Here is a 25,958-nt window from a genome sequence, read left to right on the forward strand (position 1 = left end):
GGGTCGGTGCTCGGGGCCTGGCGTGGCCCGAGGGGCGGCCCAGGGGCCGCTGCGCAACCCCCCGCATTCCCCCGCACCTCCCCGGGGTTGTGCAGCCCCCGCGGGGCTGGGGCCGGGAGGTCTGGTCCTGCCCTGCGGCCTCGGGGGTGGCTCAAGGCCTGGCGGTGGGAGGGGGGGATCAGCGGTGCTGGCTCACGGGGGGAAGCGGTCGGAAGACACGGAGGGGATGCGTTGAGGGGGGACTTTTCCACAGCACCCACGGGTGAAGAAGCATTCCCTTTCTGCTGAGGTGTTCCCTTAACGGTGCTGTGAAACGCCGAGAAACACACGCAAATGAAATCACTGATGTATCCTGTGTAGTGTTCGTCATCACCAAGGCAAATCCAAAGATAACGTGGAAGTGTTTAAAATTCGCACATTAACTCTCCCGGTGGTTTCTGAGCCGCGCACGTTTTCACTGTGCCTCTGCTGAAGCCGTCACGACTCAACATTGTATTTCACTGGAACCGGGTGTGATTAGAGTTGGTGATGCCTAAGAGCTGCGCAGTGCTCAGAAGATCGGTGCTCATAATGGTCGTGACTGCCACAGTTCACATCAAAGCCTAGCTGATATATTGGATTTATACATTGGTTGGGCGTTCTGAGAGGCTGTCGCAAAAGCAAGGGATAGACAGCAACTAAAATGCACAGAACACGCTAAGCTGTGGCTTGGAAACACCTTAGTGTAGATTAAGTAGGCTTAAAAAAACCCTGATATGTCTATATCAGGAATGTGTGGAAGCATAGCCTACTTTCAGAGGGGTGGAGCGGAAATTTGAGAATCCTTGCAGGATGTAGGATTGTGCTTAGAAGTGTACTTACTATCTGCTGGCTCCAGCTCAGGTGCACCTGATCAGTGAAAGGTTAAAGGATTTTAGTAACCCAGCTTCCTTGTTGCTTTTGTAATCCAGATGAAGCCCTCTAGACCAGCCGCTTCTGGTTTCTGTTGCCAGAACAGCAAAACTTAGATGATACATGATTCTGCTTCTATGTGGGTTAGCCTAGAGAGCAAAAATAATGCATAGATTCAGCTGACTGTACTGTAGCTTGGAGAAGATGTGCTAGCATTTTTTGAACAGCACATAAAATTTGTTGCACTTAATTATACTGTGTAAGCATGCTACTTGTAGTAACAGTGTTCTGCTAATTGCAGTGCTGAAGTATTAAGGATGTACATGATGACAAATTTTGCATACCAAGCAACTCTGAGACTTAAACTTTATAGCTTTTCTAAAATGCTGTATTTACATGTAACAGGCATGTTATTTTCTAATAAGTTTGCTTTTGCTATCTCAGGAAAAGAAAGAAAAACTAGGCCATGTGAAACTGAGATTACTGTAACTGCCTTTGTCCTTGGTCTGTAGTTAAATTAATTTCTAATTAATTTTCTAATGGTGACCTTTCTTATTATCTGTATCAGCTGTTATCTCTAAATAGTGATTGTCCATTCTGGTAGTGTTTAGATCCAGTATGGTTTTCCTTAGTTTCTATTATAAAGGGTTTTTTGTCAGAGTAAAGAGAGTAGCAAATTGAAAGTGAAGGTATGTTTGCATACATATACACAAATAGATATATAAAAATACACATATTTATGTATACGCCCCTTCACTGTTATACACACAGAATAGTATGAAGGAAGAAGCAGGGCAAAGGGCAAAGCTTGGAAGTGTTGCCCTTAAAATACTGAAATGTCTGTTTCGTTTTCCTTTTCCCCATCTTTGTCATATAGGTTTCTTCATGTTGCTGAACATAAGTAAACATATCTCATACAAATGCCAGTGAAGCAACATAGAGTCTCCCAGATTATGTCTGTGGAAGTGTACAGTAGAGGGCATTATGTGAGTATGGTAGGAATGGGAGTCCACAGTTAGCAGAGCCTTTTCAAATATGTTTGTCAGGGCAGCACTTCTACTGCTAATCGCTGTGTTTAAAAAAAAAAAGAATGGGTGGAGGTGTTAGATTTTCTTCAAAAGAGCCCTAGCTTTCCAGAATCTTTTCAAATATATGTGCTAGGCTAACAATTTTAGCAGCAACCAGTGTGTTTATGAAAGAAAAAAAATAGTTGAGGGATATACGTTGCTCAGAAGTTCCCAAATTTTGATTCAACTGCTACTCCTTTACTTTTTTTTTTTCTGTTCATCCCTTTTTACTAAGTTTTTTTTAAGAACCAGATAGTGAGTCACACCTCTGTAACGTCTTGTAAATAAAATTATTTTTCAGTAGTTTTATCAACTCTAGATGTCAATTAAGTAACAGAATCATAAGCTCATACTGGTTTGGAAATCAGGAGTTTTCTATTCTGCTGTTGTATCACACTAATCACGATAGATCTGTATTGGATTTTTTTCCATTACCCTTCTGACTTGTCCCACAAATATACATATATATTTATTTGTTTGTTTATTTTCTTGAGCTCTCATTATATAAATTTATTCTCAGTGTTTGCAATCTTTCAGTTGGTTCCTTTGGTAGTCTTATGTTAAAAAAATAGTTACCACAGATTGTACTTCATCTTGTTATAGGTTCAAGATGCTGGACAAGAGATGGTGGCATCTTCTGTCACACCAGGAACAGGCAAATCAAAGGTAATCAGTCCTGACAAATCTGATTTATTTGCATAGCAGAAGTTGTAAGGGTTACAGCTTACCATGCAAACTGTGACTAATAGGAAGACACAAAGGTATTTTTAAACAGTTTCCTATCTTCCAGACTTCTTGAAAAATTGAGTTAGAAGCACTAGGCTGAGGTGTTTTGGAAAACATGGGAGGGGGAAAATCTCTCATTGAGATGTTCACGTCCTGTTATAATATTTGATACAATCTTTGTAGTGTCCAGTTTTGGCAGTAGTTTGTTTCATAATGTACACAGACTTCTTTGCATATGTTGGAAGTAAATTTAAACAATGTCAGTGTTAGGTCAGCATGCTATTTTCAAAACATTGTTCAAATTAAGTTAGTGAAGTGTAATCCTTCCCAGCTGAGTTTTCCTGTCTAACTGTTGCTGCCCAGTTGTGTGCTCCAAAATGATTTTGGAAAAGTACAGAAATAGGAGTAGTTTCTGTTACTGTGCTTGAAATAACAGAATTGAATAACAGAACAGCAGTAACACGGACTGTTACTGTTATTGCAAATGTGTGGTAAGACAGTTTCTTGCCCTAAAATTTAAATTCTTGGAAGTCAGATGCTAAAATGCCCTGTTTTCTATTTACCTCTGGGTACCCTTTCTCTACTATGTACTTCTTTACAGCTGGACACGTTGCCCAAAGAAGATCTCATCAAGTTTGCAAAAAAACAAGTGATGCTTATACAGAAAGTGAAGTCAAGATGTACAGGTACCATACTGGAAAGAGAACAATTTCTACCTCAATGCTTGGTACTATCTGACCTCTCCTAGTATTGCTGCATATTTTTTGCTTGATAGATTTAAATTCTAAGCAAATATGTCAGACTTCCTTTTTTTTTTTTTGCTTTTCCCCTATTTTTTGTGGGAGCATAAGGACTTAAGTCCTTAGAGCAGGGAGGGGAAGGAAAAGCTGCATTGCTTTTGTCAGTTATTCAGTTAATTTTTATATGACAGTATGGCATGATGGAACAATGCAGCTTGTGCAGGAGTTGAAGTGAGTCTTGCCATTGCCTGTTCCCCATACCAGTTGCAGGGATACCTGTTGCTTTTTGGGAAGCAGACAGGACAGGCAATATCACTGATAGATTTTTGTATAACTAGTACTGTTGGATAGGGTAATGACTTATTTAGAATAGCTAGCTAATTTTTAATTGATCACTTGCTTATTTAACAAGGAAGTGTAAAATACACACAAAAAAAAATTGTGTTAACCACCTAAAAGTACCTTGTGTAAATCTGTGCTGTCATGTGCTGCCCCTCTCCTCTCTGCTGTCCCTTTTTTTCCAGTGGCCCACTACTTGAACTGGAGTAATTTCCCCTTGTTTGCAGTTACAGTTATCCTGACTTCTTGTAGCTGCCCAGTGAAACAATAAGGACAGGCATGGGCTGCACTGGGTTCTTCCTAGTGAGGTTATTAATAAGATCTTGTTTTGCTACCTGCTACCTATTTTCAGAAAACCAGTAGGAATTAATCTCTTTTCTCTTGTTTAAATTGACCATGAAATAGAAGGTAAAACAGTCATCAAAATAACTTCTGTTATCCCTCCGCCCAAACAAGGAAGCTTTGCTTCCTCAGGAAGCCGTGTTAAATGTCAGGAATGAAGAAGCAGTACTGAATGTTTGTTCTCTTTCCATTAGCCCTTTCTTTCACTCAGTAATGAACAAAAATTGATGAAGTAAAAGACATCTCAGATTTGATTGGGAGTGTTGTTAGACACTGGTTTTACTAGTAACTTGCTACTGTGATGGAGCATCTATTCATGCTGTGAAATTTCTACCCTTTTTAAGAGCTAGAGAAAGAGATTGAAGAACTCAAATCTAAAGGAGCTGCTGGAGGAGATGATGATATTATTCAGGTAGGAAAAAGTAATGAGTTTTTAATGCATTACATAATGTTAGCTGAAATTTATCTACAGAAATAATTTGGTAAATAGTAAATAGCTTTTAAACTGTTAATCAAATTGAATGCAATACATTTCAGAAATTCCAGACACTCCTAACAGCTTTTGTCTACCTTCCCCACGTCCTTGCTGCACTTCTCAGAAAACACTGTCAGTTCTCTGAGGAATAGTACAGACTAGCATTGTTTCCTCAGCAAGGTTTTTTTTTCTTGTGTAGCTGGTTAGACAGGATTTTGTTTATTTTTGGAATGACCACTGAGGAAAGACTTCAGCCATTTAGAAAAATTCTGAGACAGTCATTTGATGGGAGCAGAAACACATAATTAAAGTTGCATATCACAAAAAATACTTCTAGGAAAGTAACTGGAATTTTTTTTTTAAATGGCAAGAACATCTGTCTGGCCATCTTGTCCTATACAGTATATGAAAGTGGAGGAATTTATCAACTGGAAAATTGTTTTTCATAATTTCTGTGGAGGGGCAAGTCATTGGTAATAAAAAATTACCTGATCAGAAATACAGTTTTGAACAGAATATTATCGAACATGATTGTTTTATTCCACCTATTCTGTATGTCATATTTGGGGTAAAAGTAACTTTTCCAATCAGACTGATCTGTTTAATTGACAGAAAAAGTCATGATCAATATGTGAGTTCCTACAGTTGCAAAAAATTGTTCAGGTATCTATTGTTAGAAAAAACCCTTCTTTCAGTTATATTTTCCCTTAAAATTAGGCTCTCACAGAGAGACTGGATGTTGTGCTTCTGGAAAAAGCTGAAAGTCAGCAGCAGTGCATAGCTCTGAAGAAAGAAAACATTCAAAGAAAGCAAGAAGCAGAGGTACTCAAACATTACTAAAAATTTCAGAATTGTGTTTGTTTTCTAGTTTTGCTGGTTGTGTATTTAACTTTCTTTTTAACATTTTTCTTCACTTACCTACTTTCTTGTTTTTAAACAAATCTAAAGGCTTCACATGTTAAATCATATTTTCTCTGTACACCCTAATGTATACTTCTATAGGCCTGACAATTAATACAAAATTCTTAAATGCATCAGCTAGATCTGTAGCTGTTCACAAAGAATTCAGTGTGTGCATTAGTAACCTACATATATGATGGCTTCAATCAAGCAGCTCTGTCTTTCCATGGGAAACAGAAAGTTTGTATTCAGATATTCTTAGGAAGGAGCCTGTCAGCCAAGTCTTTATTATGTCAATTTATTTATGAACAGTGAATTGCTGGCCGTAGATGGATATCTCTATATACTAGGTATTTGAATTTGATGCACTAAAAGTAATTTGGGCTTTAACACTTTGTCAGAATAGAACATATAGACTATTTTGTGAAATTATGCTGGCAAGCATGATTTAAGACTTAGTTTTAATTTCTCATTCTGCAAATGTTTTTGTACTCTCTGCAGTGTCTTCTGAATTGAGATGTCCTAATTTCGTTTGATGTTTTAAAAATTGCTATAGTTTTTAAATTAAGGACTCCTGAATCTCGTAATTCATTATGGTAAACAGTGTAATTATAAGTTCTATGTGCTGGATTGCCAGTATTTAATAATTTGCATGTTTGTTTAGGCTGCAGTGGCTAAGACAGAAGAATTGCAGAAGCAACTGGAGCAATCAGCCATTGACTCTCTGAAAGAAATAAAAGCTCTGAAGAGTGAATTAGCAAATGCACAATGCAAACACAATGAGGACTTAACAAAGCTGAAAACAGAATTAGAGGAGCAAGTGAAGAAACAAATGGAGCTGCTGGAACAGATTGAATGTCATAATGATAGTCAAAATGAAGTTAAAAGATTACAGGATGATGTCCAAAGACTTAAATCTACTTATGAGGAGCAAATTTTGTGTCTGAGCAAGCAGTTGGAAACTGTGAATGAAGACAAAAGCAGAGAAGTGACAAATCTGCAAGAAACTATTAAAAGCAACTTCCAGTCTTACCATAATGAAATAAAAAGTCTGAATGAAGAGCTTAAAAATTTAAAAATTTCCCACCAGGAAGAGGTGTCAGAGTTGATGCGTCAGATTGAAATATCATCTAAAGAAAATGAAGAAAAGCAAAATCAGATAAATCAGTTGCAACACCATTTGGTAGAGGAGAGCTCAATTAAAGAGAAAGATGGGGAGGATGAAATGTGTGCTGATACTGACCAGCGTGAATATGACTTGGAGCAGCTGAGAGAAGTCTTGAATAAAAATGTAGAAAACAAGATGGATTTTGTAGATATGGAAGAAGAACCTTGTGTGGAAGCAAAAATGGAAGAAAAGATTAGGCATCTGGAGCACAGTTTGGAAGAGCTGCAGTCCCAACATAGTATATTAAAAGATGAGTTAACTTACATGAGTAATGTTAAACTAAAACTGGAAGAGGAAATCCATCGCATGAAGGATGAGTACTTTCATGAGCGTGAAGACTTGGACTTCAAGATAAATGAATTGCAGCTTACTAAAGAAGATTACTGTTGTGTAATTGAAAAACTAAAGTTGGAGCTTCAAGCAGCAAGACAGCACTATGAAACAGCCACAAAAGCACATAAGTTAGAGACTCAAATTCTGAAAGAGCAACATGAGAAAGAAATTTCGGAACTAAATGAAACTTTATTATCTGATTCTGAGAAAGAAAAGATGGCATTAGTTTTTGAAATTCAGGATCTTAGAGAGCAAGTTGAAAAGCTAGCTCAGGAGAAAGAAGAAGCAGTGTCGAATTACAACAGCCTGAGAGAAACAATGGAAACTCTACAGACCGAACTAGGAGAATCTGCTGGAAAGATCAGCCAGGAGTTAGAATCAATGAAACAGCAGCAAGCTTCTGATGTCAGTGAACTGCAACAGAAACTCCGAGCTGCTTTCAGTGAAAAGGATATTCTTCTTGAAACTGTGAATCGCCTCCAGAAAGAAAAGGAAGAATTGTCATCTAATCAGCTAGAGATAGAAGAACTTAAATGTAAAATTGTGAGTCTTCAGGAGGAGAATAACACAATAACAAGCTCCATTGGCCAAAAAGAGACTGTTAGGAAGGAACTGGAAGAGAATATCATTGCTCTTACTGATCAAAACAGGGATATTTTAAATGAATTAAAGTGCTTGGGTGAAGAGAGAGAAACCCTTCTGGAAAGATGCACACAAGAACAACAAAAAGTTCAGGAACTTCAGCAAGAAGTAGATGTTGCTAACCAGTACAATAGCGATCTGAAGAAAAAGGTGGAGGAATTAACAGAGAAACTGAATGAAGCTTTAACTAGGAAGAGTGAAAATGCAGAAACACTAGAGCAACTGGAAAACCAGGTTGAATCTCTGGTGCGTGAAAGAGAGAAGCTTTTATCTGAAGCATATACTCTTCGTGAGGAAAATAAGAAAATCATTCAGGAAAAAGGTGAATTGAGTGAAGAGCTAGAGAAGACACGATCTGAAAAAGACAGTTGGCTTGTTTTGAAAGAGCAGTCTGAAAACTTAGAAAAGAAGCTACAAATTATGACTGGGGAGAAAGACCATATATCAGCATTACTTGAAAGTGAACAAGCACACAGATCCATTGTAAGAACTCAGCTGTACCACTTACTTGAGAAAATGGGGTCCAGCGTTTCAGATTCTAAGGAGGAAGATGATTCTCTTCACTTGCTACAAATTGTAAATGAATGCTTGGCAAAAATGAAAGAAGAGCAGTGTCTTGCTCTACAGAACAAGGAGGAAGTTCTTCATTTGCAGAAGGAAGTTGAAAGACTAGAGAAAGAAAATGCATCCGAATATACAGAACACAGATCCTTGATTCAGGATTTTGAAAAAGAAAGGGGTATCTTGAGAGAAGAATTGGAAGGAGTGTTGTCTGAAAAAGAAGCACTTCAGCATGATATCCAGGAGCTGAAGAATGCCAATGAAAAAACAAGGGTTGAAAATCAAGATCTTTTGTCCAATATTGAAGAGATCACTCAAAAGTTGGCTTTTTATGAAACCCAAATACAAGAACAGCAAAAAGGATCAGAAAAACAAGACGACTTAAATCTCATTCTGGAACAAAAGGAAACTGAACTTAGAAATGTGAAAGACGAACTGAGTTCTCTAAAGGTTATATTTTGTTATTGAAGTATACAGACTAAACCTCTAAAGTCTTCAGAATTAAGGTTCAAAGAATACTTTCAATTCTCTCTTTTTTTTCTTTTTTTCTTCTCTTGGCCTCAAAGTGAGTTTTACTTCTAGAAAGCGTATGTTTGAGTTCCCTAGCACCTCAGAATCCCTGCTTTCCCCCTAGGAAAAAAACAAAGCCAGTTACAGTACTATTTTGACAAAAGTTTATTGTATTTGAACCTGTCTTCCCACCAATACCCCTCCAAGTGATGATTTACCTAGTTGGACTAGCTGACCTCATAATTTCTCACCTCTAACTTTCTGTGATCTGCATCTCAAACAAAACTCCTACTTCATCTGCAGTAGCTACTCCTAACTTAAGGTCCTGGGAATTGCTGGTTATGTAAAACTAACCAGCTGCAGAATTAATGGTCTTCCATTTTTTGTCCTTGGATAGAATGGAAAGCAGCTGTTAAAAGGTTGCAATGTTTTCCTTTAAACATAAGTATGCTTTTCCGTTACCAAGCTGATACGAAATTCCACATAAAGACTTTCTTGATAGTAAGAATGTAGATACAGTCCAGCTGTAGCTGAAACTTCTGGTGGTGTGTATGGAAAACCAGATACCACAAATAGATTTTTGTAATACTTCTTTTATCTTTGTTTATAATGCAGAATTTAATGGAGACATTGACTGAGAAAACTGATCAACAGTCTTCAGTAGCAGAGCTTCAAGAAAAAATTGGTATCTTTCCTTCTGTTCTCTTTTATGTAAACAGTTTGAGAGTTTTGGATTGACAGTTTTTCTTTCTCTGCATCATTGTCCTGTATTTCTTACAAGCCAAGGAAGGTGGGGAAATAGATATGAATGCAACTTCCTATTCATTCCATTAGAAATTTAAAATATTTTAGCAGTCTTAAATCACTTATAATTTGTTATTTCTTAGGTTTTTTTCTTCTTGCCTATGTTTGGCTATAAACAGTGTAGTGGATTACATCTTTATTTTTTAAATATGGGAAATAATTTTGTCGGTCAGAACCCCTTAGGTCTCCAAGAAGGGAGGAAAGCAACACTTTGCCAAATGCACTGTTGTGTTTTTTTAGGATCTTAAATCACTTATAATTTGTTATTTCTTAGGTTTTTTCTTCTTGCCTATGTTTGGCTATAAACAGTGTAGTGGATTACATCTTTATTTTTTAAATATGGGAAATAATTTTGTCGGTCAGAACCCCTTAGGTCTCCAAGAAGGGAGGAAAGCAACACTTTGCCAAATGCACTGTTGTGTCACTGGAGTTATTTCAACGTATTAGAAAGAAAATGGTTCTGAGTTGATACAACTGTATAAAGAAGCAGATAGGAGTATGGCCTTTAACATTAACTGTGATGTAAGCCTCTGAAACAGATTGTCCCCAAGCTGTCTGTGTGGCTTGATGTTCTAGCTTCAAATTAAATTTAAATGCCTAACTGAATGAAACATTTTAATATCTCCCCCTGCTTTGTACTTCTTGTTTGAAAGTCATGCTGGTATTTGTGTTCTAACTTCATGTCATTTCTTGGGTGGGGTAGGATAGCTGTGTCTTTTCACTTTCTTACTTATCTATTTTAGGAAGGCTGGAAAAAGAATTTGCAGAAAAAGGAGAGAAGCTAAATAAAATTAAGGTTGTTGCTGTGAAAGCAAAGAAAGAATTGGATGTCAGCCGAAAAGAGGTACCCTGACTGCTTCTTAATATGAAGAGCATTCTTCATGTAGGGTTCTGTTTTAATGACACTCATTCTGTTTAATAAGATGCAGACACTGAGGGAAGAATTGGAGTTGGTTCGATCAGAAAAAGATCAATTGGCTGCTTCAATGAAAGATGTCATTCAAGGAGCTGAAAGCTACAAGGTAAGAATAATACTATATTTTCAAAAGATATCTGTCAGAAAATACTTTGCTTTTGAAGCCTAGCCTGGATATATATTGCTATTTAGTTGCACAGTTCTCATGTCCTGCTTTTAAGCAGGTGGTTGAATGTAGACCTCCTGAGGTCTCTTGTGACCTGAATTGTTCTTACATTTCATAAACTGAAAAGGGTCTCTCCCCGCGCCTGCGATGGTTGAGTCACCATCCCTGGATGTATTTAAGGGTCGTTTGGATGTGGTGGTGGTGGTTATGATTTAGGCAAGAACTTTGTAGAGTAGGGATGGTGGTTGGACTCGGTGATTCAAAGTGTCTTTTCCAACCTGAATAGTTCTATGAATGATAGCTTTAATTTCATTTTGATATTTCTGACATTACAGTAAAACAACTCATGTCCTGAAATACTAGGAAGATCACTAAGTGTCTGAGGTATAGAATGTGCTGATGCAATGTGTGTTATAAGAAATTATGGTTTTGTGTTTGTATGTGTTAAGAATCTTCTGATGGAATATGATAAGCAAGGAGAACAACTGGATTCTGAAAAAGATAGAGCAAATAATCTTGAACGTCAAATAGATGACCTCACAAGACAGTTACAGGTGTCATCCCAGCAGGTCAGTTCTATATGTGTGTCTGATCTATTGATAATTACACTGAAATTATTTTACCTACTGAGTGTAATTTTTATTCATGTTATTGTTACTATATGTTTTTCCATAACATTGGTGCATTTTAGATAGTGACTTGAAATTCAGAGGTGATTTTTGTTAACATTTGATACCTTATCTATAAATATATATATAGAATGTCTGGCTTATTCAATAGAAGGGGTTTAATTTACCCCATGTCAACTCACAGAAAAGAGCATCTGGTCACCTCTGTCTTGTGTTGGACATACAGCTCTGCTGCATGTACCAGATCAAAGAAGAAAGCACTTGCACTGTTTCTCTGATTTCACACCTACCCTTCTCATGAAGTATAGCAACTTTTAGCTGTTACTTTTCTTTTTCTTGTCTTTCCTAAACAAAATGTGGTTTGATTACTTAATCATCTGAGTGTTTAAACATACTAAATTGATTATGTTTTGTTGCATCTTTCACAAGGATGAGACTTTAGGATGCATTGTAAGTGTACTATAGTGGCATTTAGAAGAGTCTAAGATGGTAATGAAGCAGCTGTGAGACACAGTTTTGCAAAGCTGTGGTGTTGGGATATAGGATTTAAACTAGCAGGACCCATACATAATGATACTGATGATTTACCTAGGCCACCGATTCCTTAGACATGGAAGCTAGTAGTGAATAGCAAGGGAAGAAGCCATAGCATCATAGAATGGTTTTAGTTGGAAAGGACCTTAAGGGTCATCTAGCTCTAGCCCCCCTGCATGGGCAGAAACACCTCCCACTAGACCAGGTTTCTTAGAGCCCCATCCGACCTGGCCATGTACACTTCCAGAGATGGGCCGACCACAACTTCCTGAGCAACCTGTTCAAGTGTCACACTACCATCACACTGAAGAATTTCTTCCTAATGTCTAACCTAAATCTCCCCTCTTCCAGTTTTCAGATGACAAACAGTAGCATATATTCTGTTGATCATGTAGGGGTTGAATTTTTCAAGTTTGTTATGAAGTATTTTGTAACTAAAAACACTCTGTAGATAATTGGCAGCTTTTTTCACTTACTCTTCAGTATTAATATGCATAATAGAGACCAAGATAAAATGATGTCAACATTAAATCTGTTAAAATAATTGCAAAATAGCCCAGTTACAAAAGGAGTTCTCACTGTGTACTGACACTATCTCATTGAAGGCTTGGTGGTGCTGCATTTAAATCTTTTAGGAGTTAATAGTATGATCATTTATTTATAAATACTGGAGCTGTATTTAAAGTGGGGCAATAAGTACTTGAATGTTGCATATTATTGGGGGAGGAAGGTGATTCTTGCAGAAAGCATAAATTTTGGGCTATGTTTTTTTTTTTTTTTTACATTTCTTGTAATTCTAACCAGCTTGCAGAAAGCTGAGCAAATGAGCTCTGCACAAAATAATCCAGTTGTGCTAGTGACTTTAACTTAGCCTACTTCTTAATCTGGTTCAAAAGAAGCAAGATGATCATGACTCGTCTGTAGCAGTGCTGTTTGTAAGGGAATTGGATGAAAATTGATGTTTCTTAAATAGGGACAATATCTTTTCTGTCAGAGTTGCACACAAATTCAGCTTATGTTTTTATCTTTCCACTGTGATAATTTCAGCATGATCAGTTACGCTCTGCTAATGAAGACCTCCTGGCTCGTATTGAAACACTGCAACATAATGCTAAGCTGCTGGAAGCTCAGATACTGGACATACAAAAAGCCAAGGCAAAGGCTGACAAAGAACTAGAAGCTGAAAAGCTTCTAAAAGAACAGAAAACAAAGGTAGTAGTCGATAGAGATGGCACATGGGCTGAAGCATTACTTTCACTTCATGTGACTTCTGTTGGACCTTTGTAAACTGTGTATTTATAGAACAAGTTTCATACTTTCTCTTCTTTTTACTTAACTCGGTCTTTTTGCAAGAATTTTGCAAGGCTGTCACTCAGAGGAGACTGAGGATTGTTACAGAATGTGAAAAACACTTAATGATCTTCTGGATTTTAATTAGGTTCCCAGTGATTTCCTAAAAAAGGAATCAATTATCTTTTTCTAACCTAAATGTGTATGCGAGTAAGTGTAAATAAGTGCTGACAGCTGTTGTGAAATTGGACTGCATAATTGACAAGTTTTTAAATTTCAGGAACATAGTGGTGCTCTCCGAGAAATGGAGGAGCTTCAGATGCAACTTCAGAAGGAAAAGAAACATCTGCAGAAAACTATGCAAGAACTAGAGCTAGCCAGAAAGGTAGAGATGCTGTGCATGTTAACAAACTGCCAAAGATTTTTGCTTTTCTTTTTCCCCAAAACTTCCCTTTCTGTTTTGAGGATTTTAAAGCCCAAGATATGCAAAAGGGAAACATGAGGACTTTTACCCTTGGTTTTGGGTTTGGAGAGCTGATCTGTATTTTTGGGTTTGGGTGTTTTTGTTATTTGCTTGTTTGTTTTAGCTTAGGTTATGTGGCCTGTCATGAGTACAAACAGACAGAATTCAGATGTCTGGAGTACTTGTATGTTGCACTATGCAGAAGCTACTCTTGTTGTAAGGACTGAAGATTATAGAAACTAGTAATTGCAAAATACCTACTGGTTAAACTGTTCAAACTAGCAACAGATTTTTCAAAGCTTCTGGTTCTTGTTTGAAAGTAGATTATTTACTGAGGATGTAGAAACCTGATAGATGAGTGTTGCTGGTAGATATGGATGGTTACAAAGTTTTTGTTGGATGGGCAGTATATTTTTTAATATAATTTTTAGCAGTCAAGGCACATTGTAAGGTGTAACTTTATTGTGTATAACTTGTAGGATGCTCAGAAGAGTACGCTGATGGATATGGAAATAGCTGATTATGAAAGGCTAGTAAAAGAACTTAATCAGAAGATTACTGATAAAGACACAAGAATAGAAGATCTTGAGCAAGAGACGGGGATTCAGAAACAGAAGCAAGAGACCCTGCAGGAAGAAATAAGTGAGTAAACTGCAAGAGTCACTCTTGGATATCTAGCAGTAGTAAAAACTACAATTGAGAAACAACTTCTCAAGTTGATGACAGAGTAAGGTTTGAAGCAGTTACATAGTCAAAGTTACTTTTATGTAAAGGAAGCTTACTAGTTACTTGATCTGGGATTCAGCACATAAAAGCTAAATTGGGTGGATGATAAACTGTGTTTCTTACCTGATTAATTTAACCATAAGTTCTGAAAGTCAGTGACTGACAGGCTTCATTCTCAAAAATTTACTAGTTAGCATTTAGTTAAAAATTGATTTCTTTCTATCCTTTATTTTAAGATCTTTGTGATACTTGGAAATAGGATGCTTAACTTGCTGTAAGCTACTTGTTTGCAGCTCTTAAGAAATTGGCCAGAATTTGCTTTTCCAGTATTTTTAAGGAAATATAGGAGGGGAAGTTTAGTTTGCATGTAACTGTTGCTTTTTGCATTAGAGTCACTTCAGTCAACTATGCAACAGGATGAGGAAAGAAATGCCAAGATAAAACAACTCCTGGTGAAAACCAAAAAAGAGCTGGCTGATTCAAAACAAGCTGTAAGTCCAGATGCTAATGGCTCTCTATTCCATTGTTAAACTAACTTTAAAAAACATACTGGTAGCTGAAATAAGTTGCTGAGGTTTGAGTGTTTTTAATAACCAGACAATTTTGTCATGCAGGAAAATGACCATCTAATGCTGCAGGCATCATTAAAAGGTGAACTGGAAGCCAGTCAGCAACAAGTGGAAGCTTATAAGGCAAGAAACTTTTTGCTTCTTTGTTAGTATAAGATTTCTTGTTTAAGTAATGCACTGGGTGGATGGAATATAGGCTGAAGAATGAAAAGGTATTATTTTTACTAGTAAGTTATTGATTCTTTTTCTTAAATGAGTTTTGTCTGTTTGCTGCTTTCCCCAAATATTTACGTTGTGATGTTCTTTAAATGGGTTTATACCCTATTGTTCCTCTTCTCTTTCCACCAAAAGAGAGGACTTTGTAGTTTGATACTTGTAACTGAGATATGTTTTAAAACAATTTATTTTAAAATGCAAGTTGTTCAGTTTAAAAACAAAAGAGCACATCATTTTCAGCAAAAACCTTAAGTGTTGTCCATGTGTATAAAATGTGTTGGTTGGGCAGAACGGAAATTGAATGTAATGAGAGGTAGCAGGGAAGGGAGAGTTCTTGGCTTCCTTAAATGCTGCCACTTCACTGCTGTAATTTTATCTTCAATTCTCTTTATTTTTATTTTTTTTTTAGTTAAGTACATGGATTTAAATAGACTGTCTATTTTTTATCCTATTTTTATTGGATTTAAATTTTATATCCACCAGTTCTGTGCAGGAATTGCTGTAGTAGAATTCTTTGTTCTCTGGCATATCTGCTTGGAGAGGGAAGAAGAATTTTTGTCATAGTCAAGTTTTTCAACTTTTGCAGATTCAAGTGGCTGTACTAACATCAGAAAAGCATAAAGTTCAGGAGCACCTGCGAACTTCTTCGGAGCAACACCAGCGAACGTTGAGTGCTTACCAGCAAAAAATTGCCACCTTGCAAGAAGAGTGCAGAGCAGCCCAGGTACTCTAGTGGAAGAAGTAACCACAGATTTTAGAAGGGAGGTTTACTGCACCCTCTGTCTTCTTTTCTAAAAATATTTTGCAGATCTTTCACTCTTCTTTTCTGTCTTTTCTTTTCCATCTATTTAAAAGAAGAAAATGAAACAGGTGTTTCTTTTTTTTCCAACATAAGCTGCATTTCATTTTAGAGAAATAAGGGACTAATAGTTGATAGCATAACTTACTGTTTGTTTTCTCTGTGATAGGCTGAACAAGCATCTGTTACATCTGAATTTGAGAGCTACAAAGTCCGTGTTCATAATGTCCTAAAACAGCAAAAGAATAAATCTGCTTCTCAGACAGAATCTGAGGGAGCCAAGCAAGAAAGGTAAAACTAAAATGTTATATGTGTACAAAGAATACTCAGGTTACTTTTCTAATTGCTGACTAACAAGTGCATTCTACTGTTTATCTCTTTGCTTGAATAATGAAAATATCAGAAGGTGGCAGTTTGCTTCCTAGTCACTTTGATTAAAAAAAACCACAACAAAACCAGCTCTTTATTTCTATATACTTAATCTGATCTGTAATCTGTGGCCCTGCCTCTCTGAACAGAAGATAGGTCATCTGTTTGTACCATGGTTTTACTGTGTTAGTTTCTAATTCCTTGAGTGGTCTTTTTTAACATTTACTTTTGTGTAATCTCCTGTTGTTATGGTCAGAGGAAGAAGTAAGGTGTCTGGAGGATTCTCATTATTCTGATAAGCAGAATTTAGCCAGCATCATCTGTGTAGACTTGACATGTCATTTTTTCTGACATAGGTATTGCAGCAAAGTGATGTTTCAAACTAATAAGAGCAGATAGTTAGTGTTCAGCAGAGCTCATTTTGAACTTTTTCAGGAAGGAATTGTTTAGTATGGCTAAAGCTCTGGCTGCCAATTCTGTCATCAGTTCCAGCAGATTTGTGAAATACTGTTTTCTCACATAACAGCTGATAAGAAAAGACAGCCAAAAAGTTTTGCTGCCAGAAGTTCCTTGAAAATCATTTAAGTATAATACATAAACCAGGTAAATTCAGATTCACGTCAGAAAATGTATGAACCCACTGTTGAAGTAAATCAGTTTCTATAAGTTATTTTTATAAGTTACTGTTGTTTGTCCTTGGTGACAGACTGGGCATTTAGGTGTGAGATACCGAAAGTCACTCCTGACTCAGATTTTAAAAACAGTAGGTGCAATTGTCGCTGACAGCCCGCTAGAGGGAGACTTCTGCCTTGTTAGAGGACTTTGGTGTTACGGTTTGTTTGAGGTTTTTTAAATACATCTACCTCTTCTTTTCTCTGAAGCAAGCAAATTGCAGGAGTTGCATTTCTTTGTCTCTCCTTTTTTCAGAATTTTCGGAAGTTCTGGTATTGTTAGGTTTTTGTGAAAGATGGTCACCTTGGAAACAAAACCATAAAGAGATGACAGATTGTTTTTAAAGAAATTATTTCCAGGTATCAGCTTTAAGGGTTAATGCGATAGAGTTCGTGAGATAATAGAGATGTCTGCATATATAAATACAGAAAGTATAAAAGGAGAATGTGTGTGACTTGGGACCTTTTCCTCCTAGTATGTCTGATTTTGATTTATTTCTGACCAACATAGTTTATCTGTTTATGTGGATTGAGGTTGCTTTCTAGTCCTTTTCTCTTCCTCCAACCATTTGTCTCTTGTATTCAGTCTTATTGAGCTGATGTGTATTTACAACGAACAAAACAAACACAAAGATCTGCACCACTTTGAAGTTGAAATTGTTTCTCCCATTTGCATCCCACATCCTATTCTTCTGTCTTGGTCCTCCAAATAAGCTTGAAGTAGAACGTGGTAGGAGTTGCATTCTTCACCCCAGTAGTTACATTCCCAGCATTTCAGATGTGATGTGATAAATCTCTTTGTACCTTTATTGAAAAACAGTCAGGACTTTCCTCATTGTTTGTCTTGCAGTCATATTCTAAGATTCTTTAGGCAGTGGTGCTCTGTTGCTCTAATTAATAAATAAGCAATTTGTATCAGCTATCCAAAATATTATGGGTATAATATGGGTTCTGAAATACTATAATTATTTTTAAATATATGGTTTTTATTTCTTTTTTCCCCTTATAGAGAACAGTTGGAAATGGTGATAGAGCAACTTAAAGTTAAGTTGCAAGATGCTCAGCATAATTCACAGATGAATGCATCTGAGCTCCAGGTGTTGCAGTCTGAACATGACACGCTGCTGGAAAGACACAATAAGATGCTGCAAGAGACTGTTGCAAAAGAGGCAGAACTCCGTGAAAAGTATGGTCTGCCAATAAACAGATGTACTTTATTTTGTGTGAACTTTTAACGGCTGGGCATGTAGTGGCCTGTTACTGTACTTCCCAAAGAAAAGGCATAACTGAGAAAGTTAAAGGAATTTTCAGAATTTTCGTTTGCTAGTTTTCATCAGCCTTCAGAAGTTCTGCAATGATAACAATGTAGAAGCTGATCAGGGAATTTGAGATTTCTGCAAGTCTTCTACTTGTTAGTTATCAGATTTTAAAATTAACATTTTTTGAAGCATTAATTGCTTGACAATTTTGTCATGCTTCTAGTGTACCTCCAAACCAAGTACAATTAATGTGTTACTGACATTTTTCTTGCTAAAAGCCACACTTTTCTACTCTCTTTTGCACTGTAAGTTGAAGCTTAAAAAATTAAGTGTGACTTCTTAGAAACTTAATGTTTTCAGAAGTCCTGCATAACTGTTGGTAAATGTTAATGGAAATAGAGTACAAGGTATGTGCCCTGTATGACACTATAAACAGTCATGTTGCAATTTTAGACTTTAAGAATGTTTAGACCACATTGCTTCTAATGGTTTAATTTTTTTTCTCTGAAGATATCTGAATTCTGTGTTCTGGAATAGAAATCAGGAGTTTGTATAGCATAGTGTATTCATGTGATAGGTAATAAGTGTAACTTAAATTTTCCCTGTAAAAAGAGGAATTTAAATGTAAAAATTTGGACGATCATTCTAGGATAATCATACACATGACAGCATGAAAACTCGTTTGAAGTCTACAGATTTTGAAAGGTAAAAATGATAGTGCTTTGCTGTTCCTTTATTACATTTTGTGTGTACGTTATTTTCAGGCTCTGCACAATACAGTCTGAGAACATGGTCATGAAAACAGAGCACGCCCAGACGTTGAGTCAGCTGACAGCCCAGAACGAAGCTCTCCGGAACAATTTCAGAGATCAAGTCAGAAACCTGCAAGAAGAGCACAGGAAGACAGTAGAGACACTTCAGCAGCAACTGTCCAGAGTAGAAGCTCAGCTCTTCCAACTCAAGAGTGAGCCAAGCACTAGAGGTAACTTTCAGTCCTAATACCAGGTTTTCTTGGATTAGATAGGAATTTGTGTATCTAAATCTGAATCTAAAACATGCTTATAGTGTCGTTCTGTAATACACTAGGAATTTTTTCTGGAGTATCTACAGCATGCTGTAGATCAATCCATTCATGCCAAGTAAGGAATGTGTCATTGTTATTACTGTCTCTTCAGAATCTTAAGGTACTTGAATGCATCCAGAGTAGGGCAACAGAGCTGGTGAAAGAGTTGGAAGGAGTGTCCTGTGAGGAATGGCGAAGGACTTTGAGTTTGTCGAGTTTGGAGAAAAGGCAGCTGAGGAGTGGCCTTCATTGCCCTCCACAGCATTCCGAAGAGGGGAAGTGGAGAGGCAGGTCCTGAGCTCTTCTCCCTGGTATCCAGTGATAGAAGGCATGGGAATGATTCTAAGCTGCACCAGAGGAGGTTCAGACTGGACATTAGGAAACATTTCTTTACCAAGATGGTGGTCAGATGCTGGAACAGGCTTCTTAGAGAGGTGGTCAATGCTCCAAGCCTGTCCAACACAGTGTCCTTAGCAACATGCATTAACTTTTTGGTTAGCCCCGAAGTGGTCATGTAGTTGGATTAGATGATCATTGTAGGTTCTTTCCAACTAGAACTATTCTGTTCAGTTCTAGAATCTGCATCACTGTTACCTCCTCTGCGGTACTTGCATTGTCACACAGATGGAGGGAAATTATTTTGTAAATATGTTCTTCTTACAAGTTTGTCTCAGATTTTGGAGCATGCTGGACCTCTGCCTCCAGTGTGAGGGGTAAAGCTAAAGAAAAGAGTACTAAAAGCTGTTTTAATGATGTTTGGTATTGCTCTTTGATCACTCTCTTAATTTTTCACTTGTGTTCAAGCTCAAATGCTATTTTTATATCTGCAGGGTTAATAATTAGGATTTAGTTGGACGTTTGCTGAGCAGCAGTAAGAGTTGAAGGAGTTACTCTTTCTATATGTTACTGAAGTAGCAGGATAGTGCACCCCATATTGGCTCAGAAGAGAGGATGAGTGGAAAGAAAAGCTAGTTCTGTTTTGCATTAAGAATATATGACACTCATCATATCTACAACACATGAAGGTTTCATAGGTGCTGAAATAAGAATTGCCAGTCAGGTTTGGATTTAGAAACAGGCTTTGATTTGAATGCTTATTTGGAGAGAAAAGTCTGTATTTTCTGTTCTAAAGGTTCTGTGTGTATCTGACTTTCTAATTTTATTTCACCTTTCCTTCCCTGCTTTTTGAAAATTATTTTATGTACTGATCTCCAATCTGAGACAGTCACACCTATGAAACAGCCCTACCGCTTTCGTTCTGATGACAAACATCAGTAAGTGTCTTGCAGGTCCAGCTGTTTCAAATCCAGCAACAAAGAACTTAAGAGAACGGCGAAACACTGACCTTCCTGTTCTTGATGTGCACACGATAGCTAGGGAAGAGGGAGAAGGTATGGAAATGACAGACACAGAGTCTGTCTCTTCAGCCAGCACCTATGTACCATCCTTGGAACAACTTCTGAACTCCCCAGAAGCAAAACTTGGTAAGTAGAACATGTGGCTTTTTGAAGCACTTGCCTATGTAAGTTTCAGAAGCTTGTGCCCTCAAAATACCCGAGAACGTGGTGTTTTCACGCTTTCAAGTGCAAGACACAAGTCTACTTAAGTTTACACTGTCCTGAACGTCTGTAGAGGTCTGTCCTTCAGTTGTTGACTAACAATAAAACATTACATTTAGTGACTTGAAGATGTTATATTTGTGACTTTCTTAAAGGAAAAGACTGGATGGACAAAGTCAGTGAATAGTTACAGAACTTCTTGTAATTCTGGACTAGTCTCTACTAGAGACAATTAAGTGCTGCTTTAACTCTTAATATATGAAAGGATAAAATGGCTGTTAAATTCCTGTTCTAATAAGCCACATAAAATTATGAATAGGTTTTTTTCTAGGAAAATGAAAACCAGCATAAAGAACAATGTTCTGTGAGTCCCCCAAAAAGTAAAAAAAAATACATGATAGCATCGAATCACGTTTTAAAAGTGTAGTGAACACTTTGTGGAGAGCTGTTGAAAATCTCCATCTGTGGCTAGGAAACAAGGGATAAATTAAACCAAGTTATAGAATTGATTTGCCAATCTGCTTCTAATACATACACAAAAATGGATCACAAAACAAGCATGCAGCAGCAGCAGTGATGCCTGTTAATTTTGCTTTGTGTGGATTTTGTTCTAGGAAGCTATGTTAACCAAGTCCTAATGTTAAGTTAGTCTAAAGTAGATGGAAGTGCTTTTTCCTTCTCTCAGTTTCCTTTTCCAATTAATTGCAGAACCATCTCAGGGGCAAACAGAACTCAGCAAGGATGAACTGATTCAGAAACTAAATACAACAGCAAAAAGTGCCGATCACTTGAATGAATTACTTCGTGAATCAGAAGCAACCAATGCAATCCTAATGGAACAAATAAAGGTTAGCAGACATGCAGAAAATGTGATGATAGCTCTAATTTCTGTGCTCTGTTTCCTAGACAAAAAGTTTTAACACCAAAAATGTTTTTAACTTCCAGTTTTTGAGGTGTTTTTTTTCGCCATAGTTTCTAGTCAGGGAGTGGGGTAAGTAAAAGCTACTACGAAAACCTTAAGAGTTTGGAAGTGTAATCTTTAGTAAGATGCCTTTGCTGTTTTCACTTAGATAAAATCAGTAAATCCCAAGGGAAGCACTGTCTGGTTTCTCTTCCTGTAAACTCCTTTTAGCTGTCTTAAGTTAAAAGAAGATACATGTTTAGAGTTATGTGGACTTACAGAGTTTGGTTTGATTGTGTCTCCTTGAGGTTTCTGAAGGAATTTAAGTTACCATATTCTCTAAATCTGCTAAACTTTCTTCTTATAAAATGGTTCTTAATGAACAATAACTTTAAATGTTTGATCCATGTTGCTTATTTAACTGTTCAAAGCTGAATAGTTAGTACCATGTATCATTGTAACAACTGCACAGATTTTATTGAAAAAAATAAATGTTACTTATGATCAAGAAGAAGTTATTCCTGGACAACATTATCACATGCTCAAGTTTCATTGGACTTTTGTCTGGAATCTGTTTCTATGCGTGCATTATTATTTTTGAAGCAAGCTGTGTAATTAACTTTTTAGGTCTTCAAAAGACCTTTGTTCAATTGCTATTATATGAAGCAAATGGTATTGCATCTCTTTTTTCCTCATCTGCAGCTTCTTAAGAGTGAAATAAGAAGATTGGAAAGAAATCAAGAGAGAGAGAAGTCTGTGGCTAATCTAGAATACCTGAAGAATGTTCTATTGCAGTTCATATTTCTAAAATCAGGAAGTGAGAAAGAAAGGCTTCTCCCAGTAATCGACACCATGTTGCAGCTCAGCCCTGAAGAGAAGGGGAAGCTAGTTGCAATTGCCCAAGGTAGGTGTTATTCAAAACATTGTCACAAAAAAGAGTGGGAATAAAGGCAACTGAAGTTCTGTGCTTTCTTTTATATAGAACGTTGAGGAAAAACAAACCTTAGCAGCATAATGCTGGTGAGCTAGCAACAAAACCATTTTGCTCTCTTAAGAAGGTAGTATTCAGTTTTCTGAAAACAGAACAAATACCCAAAACCATAAATAAAATTAAGCTGAAATATAATTTTTTCTGAAACATGTTTTAGGAAAACGATAGCAAGTTGTGAAAATTGAATGTGTTCGTGTTTTGAGTACAGTTTTCTGTCAGAATGACCTTAAAATAGCAGTTGCTATAAATTAATTACTTTCTTGGCAGGTGTTCTAAAAAGATAATTAAAGTTGTCCTCTCATATTAGTTTCAATATATTCAAAATATTATTCAAAACATTTTGAAATATTAGTTTAAATATATTAACTTGAAAAAATTCTTTGAGAGAACATGCTTTTCGTTTAAGAAATAAAGGAACTAGGGAAGGAAGGAAAAAGTTAAGGCTTTGCAAAAAAATTAACCCAGGAGCTGACTGTGTAATAACATTGCGACTTCAAATGTTCTGTTTGAATGTTTCTTGCTTCTCAATAACAACTTGTAGCTTCCTGTACTTCATTAGCAACTAACCTATATTTTAAAATTAATAAAAAGAGTAAGTACCATGTGTGTATATCCAAGCACTTAAAACTTCTGAACAAAATCACATGAATAAGCAAAGTGGCCAAGTACTGCCACTGCAAAGTAGTCTTTGCATTTGAAAAGATGAGTCGTAAATTAAGTCCATAGCATTTTGATGTTTTTCTGGCACTCTAAGGAACACCAACTGGATTTTTCTGGAGAAAGGTGATATATGGCATCTTTAAAACATCCTTTAAGTACCCAAAGTAAAGTGGATTTAGTGATAAAATCTGTGATCTTTAGCAGCTTGGGGGTGAGTACTGAATATTACCTCTTCAACAAATTAACAAGGACAGCGTTTGAAAAAGCAGAGAGCAGGGCAGGGAAACAAAGTCATGCAACCAAATGACTCAATGTTTAATGTAACAAACTTAGTTCATGTTTTTTCTTCCTCCTTCAGGTGAGGAAGAGAGTACCTCACGGCCCTCTGGGTGGGCTTCATACCTTCACAGCTGGTCAGGACTTCGATGAGAAAGGGGAAATGCTGAATGTTTAAACACATTCCACAGTTTGGGGAAAAAAAAAAAAAAGTAGAACAATCTGATGGTGTTTTACCATTGAACTAGAGGGTTTTATTTCTGTGTGTTATTTTCAGCTTTTTAGGCTCTTCTAAGAAAGAAGCCCTAGTAGCTCTGAAAGACTGTCCTGTGTTAATGCTTTGAGAGCAGTGAACTTACTCCTCTTGTACATGATGAAGCTGATGATCAGAAGTATAATACGAATTGACAAATTAATTGCAAATTGTTTGGAAGCAGAATTTTTTGAACCTGTGACAGATCTTTTGATTATTTATATAAAAACTTGATCTGGTATAGTAACTGGAATAACTACACTTTAGACTTCAAGCATTTTGAAATGTTTACAGTTTCTTTTATATATTTTTGTCAGCTTGCTAAGTTATAGTTAGTGTTGTTCTCTGCACATTGAAGGAATCAAAATTGAGTTATTTCCTCCCTGGTGATGCTTACAAAATGTAAGATCATTAAGAAACAGAAATGGCATTTTCTTCTTTGATTTGACTGAAGTTTTTATCTTGATTTTTGTTTTGTTACCAAAAGCTGGATTGAAAATATGAAAGCAGTGGTCCACAAAATGTATAGGGGGGGTCTAAAACTATATGATGTATAATGCTTGGTACATCTGGGACTGTAGTACCATCTTTGGCATCTTTGGAAGCCTAGGGATAGTACTCTAAGAATAGGAGGTCCTACATGAGCTGTAGCTTTGGGATAAAGGGCTTGAGCTATTGTGTTTTACCCTGAGGTTGGGAGTTTGTGTTCAGGACTAGGAAGAAATGTTTCAAGTACTATCGTGATGCCTATACTTTGATGAAAAGACTACTTATACTGACTTAATCATATAGAAGACACTAAAGAATCTGAGTCCATAGGTCAGACTCTTGACAATAACTTCTGAGGGAAAAGAACAGAACTTTTGTCAGTAGATGCATCTTTTAAGTGTTCTAATGATTGAAGATGTTGTATCCTTCTCTCATTTCCTTGCATTTGCACATGTCATTTGCACAAATCTTATGCACAGATCTCTGTTCCAGGTTATTGAATGTTTGGGGCTTTTTCCAAGAAAAAAACATCTCTGCCATAGAATTATTTTTTCCCGTTATCAACACAACACCTTTTTTAGCTTCAAGTCTTCTGTTGCCCCTTTCTAGCCTGTGTTGTCCATGACCATCTTAAGTTATTTCTAAGTTATTAAAATATGTACACATTTTTAAACTTTGGTTACCTTCCAACAAGAGTCTTTCTATCTTTTTCATTCTTATTTTCTTCCTCTCTGTGCTGTTTTACAGTGAATCATTCCCTGGTATACATGCCAATATGAAACGGTACTCTTTCTTGTCTATTTTAGTTGAGCCCCTGAGGAAATTATGCTGATTCTTTTAATTTTACCTTATTCAGGACTGAGATTAATCTGGACATAAGAACCGCAGAAAGGCAGCACAGGTTGAGAATAAACTGTTCAGTAACTGTGCTTTTGTTTTTCTTGCTGCTTGTATATATATCTCAGTACACAATTAACAAAGCCAACAGGCCTTACTTAGATATTTTAATTCCTTTCCAGAACCTTAAGCACTTCCCCCCCCAACCCTTCCAATATGTGTTCTAACTGGACTGTTTATGGTTTGTGCTACCAGGGAAAACACTCTCTGTGGATCAGAGAACCGATAAATGGTAGTGTGGGGATGAGTCTTTTAGGCATCTGTACTTTGGAAATGTGGAAAGCAAACATGAAGCTATGTTTAGGTTTTCTTGCATTTGCTTTGAAACAATTCCCATATCTTCAGCATTCACAATTTGCTCCAGATCTCAGATGTTGAATTCTATCTTTGTATTCACAGCTGGATTTGCTTAGTGTCACTCAAAAGAATGCCAAAACAGAAACAGTAGACATCTGAAATATGCATTAAAATAAGGGCAAGTCAGTCTCCTGCTGTGATTTTTCAACAATGGAAGCACGTGAGTGGAAGGGTACGACTTTGTCTTAGTTCAAACTTGGTTAGCAGCTGACCTGATTTAGTTTCTTTTGCATGGTGTCTGATCCACTGTCTCTGAAGAGGTGTGATGGGTTCCTTTTAAAATGCACATATTTCAGAACTGTTGATTATTTAACATTGTAAGCTGTGAATAAATGTATGCAAGTAACATATATCACTGGCTATATTAAGTACCAGTTGCTTGTTGACTGACTTCAGGTTTGAGTTGC

General features: G+C 36.8%; 1 protein-coding gene across 1 annotated transcript; it reads left to right on the forward strand.

Annotated features, from left to right (window-relative positions):
- Nucleotides 1–1,844: 1,844 nt before the first annotated feature.
- GCC2 (GRIP and coiled-coil domain containing 2) lies at nt 1,845–23,716 on the forward strand. The gene is made up of 23 exons (XM_009997951.1): nt 1,845–1,886; nt 2,562–2,624; nt 3,286–3,370; nt 4,450–4,517; nt 5,298–5,402; nt 6,145–8,634; nt 9,310–9,379; nt 10,242–10,342; nt 10,422–10,520; nt 11,030–11,149; nt 12,791–12,955; nt 13,314–13,418; nt 13,976–14,138; nt 14,613–14,713; nt 14,837–14,914; nt 15,594–15,731; nt 15,976–16,097; nt 17,856–18,032; nt 18,870–19,087; nt 20,458–20,652; nt 21,436–21,575; nt 22,331–22,532; nt 23,638–23,716. Exons 1-23 carry the CDS (start codon nt 1,845–1,847, stop codon nt 23,706–23,708), a joined length of 5,118 nt encoding a protein of 1,705 aa, XP_009996253.1. The 3' UTR covers nt 23,709–23,716.
- Nucleotides 23,717–25,958: the final 2,242 nt, after the last annotated feature.

The sequence above is a fragment of the Chaetura pelagica genome, unplaced genomic scaffold (assembly GCF_000747805.2).
Source record: "Chaetura pelagica isolate M959 unplaced genomic scaffold, ChaPel_1.0 scaffold123, whole genome shotgun sequence".
NCBI lineage: Eukaryota > Metazoa > Chordata > Aves > Apodiformes > Apodidae > Chaetura > Chaetura pelagica.

Excerpts from the sequence above, each read along its gene's own strand:
- GCC2 (XM_009997951.1), top strand. The coding sequence starts at position 1,845 with ATGTCTGTGGAAGTGTACAGTAGAGGGCATTATGTGAGTATG. Across the intron at positions 5,403-6,144 it reads AAAGAAAGCAAGAAGCAGAG|GCTGCAGTGGCTAAGACAGA; the intron begins GTACTCAAACAT and ends ATGTTTGTTTAG. Across the intron at positions 12,956-13,313 it reads TAAAAGAACAGAAAACAAAG|GAACATAGTGGTGCTCTCCG; the intron begins GTAGTAGTCGAT and ends TTTAAATTTCAG.